Source organism: Sipha flava, unplaced genomic scaffold (assembly GCF_003268045.1).
Source record: "Sipha flava isolate LNK unplaced genomic scaffold, YSA_version1 335_pilon_pilon, whole genome shotgun sequence".
In the NCBI taxonomy this organism is placed as follows: Eukaryota; Metazoa; Arthropoda; class Insecta; order Hemiptera; family Aphididae; genus Sipha; species Sipha flava.
In genome coordinates, this window is record NW_020273026.1 from 27,911 (window position 1) to 38,559 (window position 10,649).

Here is a 10,649-nt window from a genome sequence, read left to right on the forward strand (position 1 = left end):
AGGACCCTATTTATCAATTCCCGTCGAAATTGTTGTTCGTTGCCTATTAGTATCTTAATTTCACCATTAGCCAAGGTTTTCATAAATTATTTGTTTTATTCAATTTTTCAACCTTTTTAATTTTTTGTATTATTTCTCTTCAAGTTCACAAATAATTGTTAGTTATGATCGCTACAGTTCCTTAATTTTTCAACTTAGTTAATTATAATATATTTGATTTTCCATATTGAATTTATCATTAAAGAGCTCAGTCGAAGAGATGATCTAGAAAGTCTGGGATACATGCTTTTGTACTTAGCAACCGGTACCTTACCCTGGCTGGAATCCCAGGAATACAAATTCGACTTAATTAAATGTGGAAGAATGAAAAAAGACATTAACACAAAGAATCTGTGCCACGGCCTACCAGGTTGATAAAACAAATATTTTTATAAAAATCAGTCGTTTATTATATTATATATTGAAATGCATTAATTTAGATGTGTTCGTCGAATATATCAATTACGTCAAACAATTGGAATTTACCGACACCCCTGACTACGAAAGAATTAAATCGTTATTTCATTTAGCAAACGAACACAACATACGTAACACGTCACCAGACGAAAAGGTGTTCGATTGGTCTGCCAAATAGCTGAAAATATTTAAATCTATGATAACAGAAACATCATGAGTCACACACTCGTATTTTATGAAATTGAGATATAAGTAAAAACGTATACTAGTAATGTGTTTCTATGGGTTGAGTGTAAAAAAAAAACACATGACAATTATACGATTTTACTAATATCTCAATTTCATAAAATAAGTGACTCAAGACGTTTCTGAACCACTGTTTAATTCATTACAATGCATATAATAATGTACTTAAATCAAATAAATCAAATAAAACGAGATAAATTATAGCACAATATTAATTGTAAATGAGAGAATAACTGATAATTCTTGTTCAATAATGTTAAATATATTACTAACCATTGAGTTGTATGTTCAATTATTTAATTTATTACATAAAAAGATTAACCAAGAATAACAATACAATTAACATTTTACAGGTGGTTAATTAATTAAAGTGACTATTTAATACTGCTATCAATAAAACTACTTGTAGATGAAATAATATATATATATTTCTGTGAATATTTATTTATATGCTGCACCGTCCTTAGGATTTGGGAGGTCCAGGGCGAAAATACTTTTAAAACCTTTTAGGTATACAGGGCCGGCGTCATGGGGGGGGGTATAGGGGATGTCACACCCGGCAAATTTGATTGTATCGAGTCGGCACAATTACAATTAAATAGCGGTCGTCAAATTGTTTTTCGTAAAATGAAAAATATAAAAACATGTCGATGTAAATAATTTATCATTTATCGTATTTTCGTATCAATGAAGATAAGGGACTGTCGACTGAAATATGAAATAAGGAATTACCATTGAACATTTAAATGTCTATGGGTTGTTGTGAATAGTATACAAATATATTTATTAAAAGGCTGTGTGTACATTATTGTACATTGCTTATCATTTTACTAATCGCTCGGGCCCGACGGATAGACGTACAGTACAAAGCATTTTATTATTGTGGTGAACCATTTCCTAGCTACTCAATATAAAGTATCAATTTCTAAATTAGCTAATTTATTTTATGAGTAATTTTGAAAAAGAAAAACGCAAAAGGAAGAGGATAAAATTTGAGTGCTTGTCTTGTGGTAGTACATTTGATGACGACTACCGTCGAAAGCACAAAAAATAAGAGCACAACGGAGCAAAGGTTAAGGTGAAACACCATGGAGCAGCAGATAATCCGTTCGTATGTTAATTATGCGATATCTAAAAATAATTAGAATAGAATAGTGTTTGTACATTATTGATACGTATTTAAGAAACTATTGAAACTAGGTAGGTAGGTACCTTCATAATAAAATTCAATTTGAAATAATTTTAAATGTGTATTAAAAATAGCGGATCTAATAAAATATACTAAATAGGTTAGGTTAGGTACCTGTATAAATGTAGCAGTGATTTATACTTTGATTTTGAAGTGTTTGTATTATTTACCTATTAATAATTTTTTTTTAACATTTAATAAAATATATACAATCTGTAAAACAGTTTACAATAAGCATACGAGCGCAATATAGTAAATATGGGCTTGAATGCTTGAGGCAAGTTAGATGATTAAAATTGTATACGTAAAATTAATACACACACGCATCTGACGCATCATGTATAAATGCGTATATTGTATGTATCTACTTATTATACATGTTTATTTATTTATTGTTATGGTATATTTACAACTCATACTTTTAAATAGGATAAACTAATTAGTAAAAATTATAAATAAAATTAAATAATCTATTTTTATAGAAAAATGAAAATAATACAGACATAAATCCAAAAACATAGGAAAATTAAGTTGGTCAACTATCATCTGAATCGTTTGATCTAAATAAAAATAAAATCGATTTTGACTCATGTTTAAAATATGACAAATTAGAATTACTTCCTGCTCAGTTGGACAAATGTAGTGAATATATAAAATCATCTATTGAGGATACAGATCATGAAATATTATTAGCCAAAGTGCAAAAAACTGATATTTTTGATAATTTAACGAATTTTCCGGAAAAAAAAGACGATATGGGTGATACAACTAAAGATGAAACGTGGGTTATTTGTGTAGGAATTTTCGAGTCATTACTCTGTGATCTGAATATCTGCACTGATCTATTGAACAAAATTAAAAGTGATACAGTTCCTAATCCTATAGCTTTTTTAGTTGAAAGTGTTGACATTATTTCTTTATTTAAAACGAAAGCAACAGAATATATTAATTATGCAACAAATGTATTAGCTAAAGAACTTCTGAACAGCCCGAACCCAATTTATCTAAATTACCACAAGATAATATTAATGATAATTTATTAGACCACGATCCCGGAAAACAAGGAAAGATTGAATCAAGTTCTCAAAGAAATTACTTATTGAGTTTAGGACCTTTTCAACCAAAATTGGTAAAATTCCCCATTAATATTGATATTTCTGAAAGTAAAACAAAGACAATTTTGTTCAAATTGATATAAAGAGTATCCATACTTAAAATATAGTATATTTAATGATTCGGCAAATTGTTATATTTATGATTTATTTCTAAGTGGGCCTAATCGATCATTTGCTGATCCTTTGTGGTCAACAACTGGAATAAGATATTGGCATAAAATTAAATCTCACGGAACAAAAAAACCGGGAAAGCTTGAACAACATTTTACTTCGAATGCTCATAAAGCTGCATTAAGCGACTATAGTAATTTTGTTTTGCATTCTAACCACATAGACAATTCGTTAAATAAAAAACACCGAGAAAACGCTATACATTTTTCAAAGCAAAAAGAATATCATAAGAATTTTTTTGACGTATCCCGTACACTAGCTAGACAAAAACTAGCTTTTAGAGGCGATGGTGACGAAAAAAAATGGAAATTTTTATCAGATTGTTTTGCTCATATCACGTCACAATTCAACTATGAAAACATGGTTAAATGACTCTTCTTTTCGACGATACCACTCAACCTATCTAAGTCATGACTCTCAAAATGAATTTATACATTTATTAGCTAAAGAAACAAAAAATAACATAATTGAAGAAGTTAAAGAAGCTGGCATGTATTCAATCATGGCTGATACAACGCCTGATTTATCACATAAAGATCAATTAAGTGTCTGTTTACGTTATGTTAACTCGAAAGCTGAAGTTTGTGAACGTTTGAATGGTATTGATGAAATTGTCGATAAAACTTGAAAAGGTATAGCAAGTAAAATATCTGATGTTTTGTCCCAAAATTCACTTAATTTGAATAACATTGCGTTCCAGTCGTACGATTTTGCAAGTAACATATCCGGTAAAAATCTAGGTACACAAGCTATGCTATCAAGAATTGTTGGATACAACATACCTTTCATGCCTTGTCAAGCACATCGTACAAATACATTTATTGAACATAGTTGTTCTGCTAGCACCACAATTAGTCATTTTTTTTCAGTATTAGAAAGTATATATGTGTATTTTACTTCAAGTACTAAGCGTTATTTTTATTTAAACAATAAATTATTGGAAATTTATATCAAATTAAAGTTACGTAATTTATCGATAACACGGTGGACTGCACGTGCTGAATCGATTAAGGCTGTTTGGGTTTTATTTGAATATATACTAGACGTATTGAAAAAATTAATTAATGATACAAACATTGACAATAAAACACGAGCTCAAGGTTTCGAAAAAAAAATGTTATTATTTGATTTTATAGTAAGTATTTATTTAATGAAACATATATATCAAATGAAAGTTTTAACCGAACAACTCGAAACTGAAAACTTAAATATTATCGACGCTATTCTGTTAATAGAATCTTGCATAAAATCCTTAAAAGAAATAAATGAAGATGAGTCTCAAATTAATAATATTATAACTAGTGCTGAAATATTTGCTAAAAAACTTGACGTTGATTCTAATGCAGATTTTAATAAGTTTCACAGACAACGACATTTACCAAAAAAAAATTGACTGTAATTCTTCTACGCAAGCAATATTTAATTTACAAACATTTAATAGGAAAGAGTTTAAAGAGGTATTGGACACGTTAATTAATGAATCTGCTAATAATTTAAGAGATTTTTTTTAAAATAGTTGAACCCATATTTAAAATATTAAGTATAATAATAAAAAGTGATATTAGAACTGAAGTTGTCGAAAAAGCTTGTGGATTATTTCCACCTTTATACGAAACTTCATTGGTTACTGATTACGATGCTATATTATGTCAAATAAACATAATTCGTCATAAAACGGAACATGAAAATATGAACATGAGAAGGTTTTGAATGTTTCTGAATCTTTGAAAACTCTTGTTCCTGTAGCAAATTCACTACTTTGTCGATGAAGTTTTACAGCCCCCGTGACAACAGCCTCTAATGAACGTTCGTTTAGTAAACTAAAAATTATTAAAAACCAACTTCGTACAATAATGGCAGCAAATAGTATTGATGACCTCATGATTTTAAACTCGGCCAAAGATATCATTGATAACTTAAATTTGGAAGATCTTATAATCAATTGGGCTGCATTAAAAGATTTAATTTTTTTTTTATATCTATAGAAGTGTGAACTATAAATTTAAATACGTTTGTTAGTTACTTACAAATTATAATTTTAATAGGATGTTTTTGTAAACTAGGAAAGTTTTTCTTAAATAAATTTAATTTTGTTTTTATTTGTCATGAACTGAAAAAGTATTTTAAAAAAAATTAACTTATTATATAATCTTGTTTATTATTAGTTATTTACACTTAACAAATTATTTACAAAAATGTCTCATTAAATTCAGATAGGTAAAATAAATATTTAAGTCGGCATTTTATTATTTTAACACTCTCCATGAATAATTTTTCGCACCGGCCCTGTAGGTATTTATACTAGTTGAATAACCCGGCTTCGCCCGTGTGTAGTTTTTGCTTTCTCAAAATTAAATTGTTAAATCAACACACATTTGTGTGTTTTACAGAAGAAAAAAAAAGTATTTTACTTAATGCTATTAAGTGCTAAATAGTAGTAGTAGCTGAATTATAAATAAAAAAATAATAATAATATTTACAAATCACTCTTTACGAAGTTGCTCAATTTTAATATGGCTTAAGTCAAAACCTCTTGGTATACCACATTCCGAGTTTTATTTTGTGGTGCATAAACGTATAAATGGGCAGGTCTTCCAACTCTAGACAATGCCACTTACAAATTTTAATTTCTTATAAAATAGAGCAGTTAAGATAAAATATACAGTGATTAATATATATAAGTAAATATACAGTTGTTATTTAATTTGTATTATTTATTTAATAGTTATTTGAAGAAGAATGGAAGAATTGAAGGAGGATGAAGGATGAAAGAATTTAGTATTGACAGTAAAAGGTCCTAATGGCTTGTAATGCTAAAAAAAAAATAAATTTAATAGTTATTTATTAATCAGTTTTTTTAGATTAAACACTTTGTTTTAACAATTTAACTTAAAAATAAATAAATATAAAAAAAATATAAGATATAAAATAAATTTATAATAATTGTTTGTTTAAAATTGTAGAGTATGAAGCGAATATTTTTATAACTTCATCTGTGTTTACTGGAACATCCCTCTCGCATGTTATCAACATTAGTCCTTCTAATCTATCTTCACTCAAAGTACTTCTTAATCGGTTTTTGATTAATTTCAATTTTGAAAATGCTCGCTCTGGACTGGCACTTGAAACTGGAAACGTTAATATTATAGTTAAAGCAATATAAATATTTGGAAAAACATCTTTAAGTCCTGTAGAATGACACACTGCATAAATGGTACTAATGGTTGTTTGGTTTTCTTCAGCTATTCTAATTTATTCTTCTTCTTCATCTTCTTCTTCTTTTTCTTCTTCTTCTGTGTCATAATGTAAAATATCATTCTCATGAAGTTTTTGGGGAAGTTTTATTAGGTTTTCAAAACTAAAATATACACTTCAAAACTGTAGATTCTTTTCTAAGAATGTCAGCTGAACAAAACTTCCCATAAATACTACCAAATGCATTAAATGCATCCACAGGTAAACTAGAAGAAAGTTTTTCAACTTCTCTTAAGCGTTTTCTTTGAAAAAGTGATATGTCTTTATACAATGGTGAAAGATTTTCATTGAAACGTTCACTTATTTGTGTTGTCAAAATATCTAAAATTACAATGTACGTTTTTATTCTAAAATGATCAATAGGGTCAGTAATGTTTTCATCTGATGCTGATTCGTCAACCATTTTTTTTATGCGTTTTATTCGCGTTGAAATAATAGGAGTAAAAGAGTAATCATTTTGTTTAGATTGAATAAATTTATTTTTTTGATCAATTAAATTTCCAAATTTAATATCATTTCGAAGATTTTTAATTCTAGTAAGTATATTTTGTACATAGTTAACCGCAGCTAATAAGTCAATATTTTTCTTTTGAAGGAATTTACTAAGTGGACTGGTCATATCAAATATTTTTATAAACAACATTCCAGTCAAAACAAAACGCTCTGATAATAAATACTCCATTAAGCCATTAGCTTTTACACTGCAGACACGATGAGAGGCATCGTCAATTTCTAGACTATGTAAAGTATCAATTATAGCATCAAACGTATCAAAAGTAGTTTGTAGTGCAGATGCATGTGATGACCAACGAGTTGTTTCAACTCTCTGTAATTGTCTTAACGGCTTTCCTGGATAATTTTTTTTTTGGTAACTAGAATAAAGATTAACACGGTGTTTGCTACTTCCAATAAAGTCGTATAGCATTTCTAAGTTGCCAAATAAATCACGTGCTTCAATACAACAACTTACTGCATCAACAATCACTAAATTAAAGCGATGAGCCCAACACCACACATAAGTAGCACATTGATTTTGCTCTTTAATGAACGACTGAAGACCATTATATTGGCCTCGCATTGATGCAGCTCCGTCAAACGATTGCCCAACTAAAAATTCCTTCCAATTTAAATTTAATTCACCACAAATTTCCTCAAACATTGTAAACAAGTGTCTTCTAGTAGTAGAGATTGCCTGGCGTACTGCTATAAGACGTTCACATACTATACCAGTTTTCTTATTAATATACCTGATAACCATAGATAACTGCTCTTTCTTTGATATATCGAAGGTTGAGTCTAATGAAATACTAAAGTAATGAGCATTAAACAACTCTTGCTGAATGACATTTTTAATATTTGTTGAAATGGCTGGTATCAGTTGGTTTTGCCGTTGCCACGATAAAAAGTTTTGAGTCTTTCTCCCACAGTTTTGAATTTCATTAATATGCATTGCCAATGGTGGAGAATATTTAGCCAAAAGAATTGCAAGATCTTTAAAATTTCCGCGTATTTCATCTTTCCAGCCTTCTCTATGTCCTCGAAATGATAGGCAATGTCTTCCAAGGAACAATGTTATGTCAATTAAATGACTAACAATTTCCTTGTTTTGAATAGCAATCATTGCAGATTTTTCTGTTAAAGATGGTATCAATGGAAAAGCTGCTTTCCTGTAGATTGCTTTGAGGGATGCCATAATATGTGCTTCCGATGTTTCATGTACAACAATTCTGGCAGATGCATTTTTCCAATTAGAAAACCCTTCACGGCTCCAGTTTATTTGTTCATTTTTTCCAAAGAGAGCACAATAATGACAAAAAATTTTGTTTAATTTTTTTGAGTATGATAGCCACTTTCTCCTAGACAATTCTCCGCTAAAAGAATTCTTCCAATACAAGTTTTCATGAAAACATCGGCCATGGATATCTTTTGGAAATATTTTACTGGGAAGATCATTTGAAGACGGTTGAGATGGTCCTTTTTTGAAAAAATAGTCAATAAGATCTGGTGTTAATACTTTTATTTGGCTAAAAGCAGCAGGATCATCCTCAAATTCAATTTCTATAAATATAATTCTGTATAAGCAATTTTTGGTTTTAACTAATTTAAATTTAATTTTTAAATTTTTAAATTTAACATAAGATTTGTACTTACCAGTTTCTTTAAAAGAACTAGGTGAAGACATGCTCTGTTCTACTGGCTCATGACTATGAACACTGGAGCTTGAATCATTTAGAAATACTGAAAAATATTTAAACAAAATAAAATAATTATTTTATCCAAAATCTAATTATATATTACATTTTCAATCATTTTTTGAACACACGAGTAAATATTATTAAATATAAGATTTGTACTTACCAGTTTCTTTAAAAGAACTAGGTGTAGACATGCTCTGTTCAACTGGCTTATCACTATGAACACTGGAGCTTGGATCATTTGGGAAAAATAAACATGATTTATTTAAGTAAACTTATTTTTATATATTAAATTTATATTATAAATACATAAATTATAATACATTTTTGGCCATTAGATAAGTCATAAGTAATTAATAATTATCAATAAATTATGTATTTTTTATTCCCCAGATAGCAATTTTGTAATGATGATGTTCAATTTATTAAATATACAAATATATTAAATATTATAATATATTATAACTAGGGATCGGAAGTTATAGGATATAAAAAAGACAAAATATGCATGAAAAATGTTAAATATGCAAAAATAAATATTTTTTTTTGTTTGGCTTAATGTTTTGTGTTTGATGGATTGTAATTTTTTCAATCTAAAAATATATATATATATTAGGGTGGTCCAAAAAAACTTATTAAAAAAATTCAAAATGAGTACCCTGCCATTTTTTTAAGTGATAAGAAAAAATAATCCTGTAAAAGTTTGGACTTGATAACTCAACCCCTTCACGTGCCGCAATAGGGTTAAATAATGGCTCAAAAGGGTTTTTTTCAGTTTTTTTTAATTATATTAAAAACTAAAACTTTTACAAAAAAAAATTTTAAATTATAAATTATAGAGAAATATACTGTCTACAAAATATGTTATTATACAAATTCTATTTAATCCATTATTTCGTATAGAAAAATGAATATAAAAAATATTTTATGATACTGAAAAATATTTTTTACTATTATTCAAAAATATTAAGCACATTTTTATTATAAATTTGATAGACATTGTCGGCTAAATGATGGATATCTTTTTCTGTAGTCTTGAACAATCTGAAAAATAAGTTTTATTATGTTATATTATATTTTTTAATTACTTAATATCATAGTTAAAACTAATATTTATTGGTACAAACTTGTAATAAGTATTGCTTTTGTTCTTCATTTTTTGTCGCTTTTTGATTAAACTCTTCCATCAACTTGACATTTCTTTCAGCTGTGTCATTAACTACCTTTAATGAAATTAGGATACTTCGTGCTTTTTTATAGCTATCGTTGTTGGGCCATTCAAGTGGATCTAGTTGTAAAAAATCAGTAGAAATATTGAATCGAGAAAATGTACTGAATGTATGTGGTGTAAACAAGTCTGTTGGTAAATCGCGATTTAAAAAATCTGTTATTTCTTCTGGCTTTAATGGCAATTTTTTTAAAGGTTCTATATTATTATCATCATTATTTTCTTTTAAAATTTCAACCATTTTTCTTTTTTCTTCTATTTTAATTCGTTCATCAAATAATGAAAATTATATACATTCGTCATTTAAATACCATAAATGGTTAGTAAATTTCTTTATCGCTACATCCGCTATTTTTTTATTGATATTTTTATATGACACTAATTTTTTTAAAAAAATAATATCATTTAATGGTGCCTCAATAACATTCATGCAGTTAAACCATTGTTCTGCGTAACATGTAATAATAAAACAACATATTTCTTTGATTGCCGATTCTTCTCTAGGTATTAATTTATATTGTTGTTTAAACATAAATATTTTTAGGCAGTAAATGGCTTTCGCCATCCACCTTGCTAGATGATAGGAGCCAGGTTGTCGGAAGTTGGTACCATTAGAAGGTTTTCCTCCTAGAAATATTATAATTAATTCCAAAAACTCTTTATAATCATTTCTAGGTAATTCTTCCCTTATTTTTTTTTCTGCAAATAACAATACCTCCGTAGATACATCTTTTAGTTTGTCATAAATCGCTTGATCAGTTTCAAAAATGGAATAGTTTGACTTATCTATGTTT

The 10,649-nt window shown here is 27.9% G+C and overlaps 1 protein-coding gene across 1 annotated transcript; it reads right to left on the bottom strand.

The window, feature by feature from the left end:
• Window positions 1-5,891: 5,891 nt before the first annotated feature.
• Window positions 5,892-8,871, bottom strand: LOC112687199 (zinc finger MYM-type protein 1-like). Its single transcript, XM_025559787.1, has 6 exons — window positions 8,791-8,871; window positions 8,584-8,670; window positions 6,925-8,490; window positions 6,547-6,753; window positions 6,181-6,305; window positions 5,892-5,990 (listed from the first exon to the last, which is right to left on the bottom strand). Exons 1-6 carry the CDS (start codon window positions 8,819-8,821, stop codon window positions 5,892-5,894), a joined length of 2,115 nt encoding a protein of 704 aa, XP_025415572.1. The 5' UTR covers window positions 8,822-8,871.
• Between the last annotated feature and the right edge of the window lie 1,778 nt (window positions 8,872-10,649).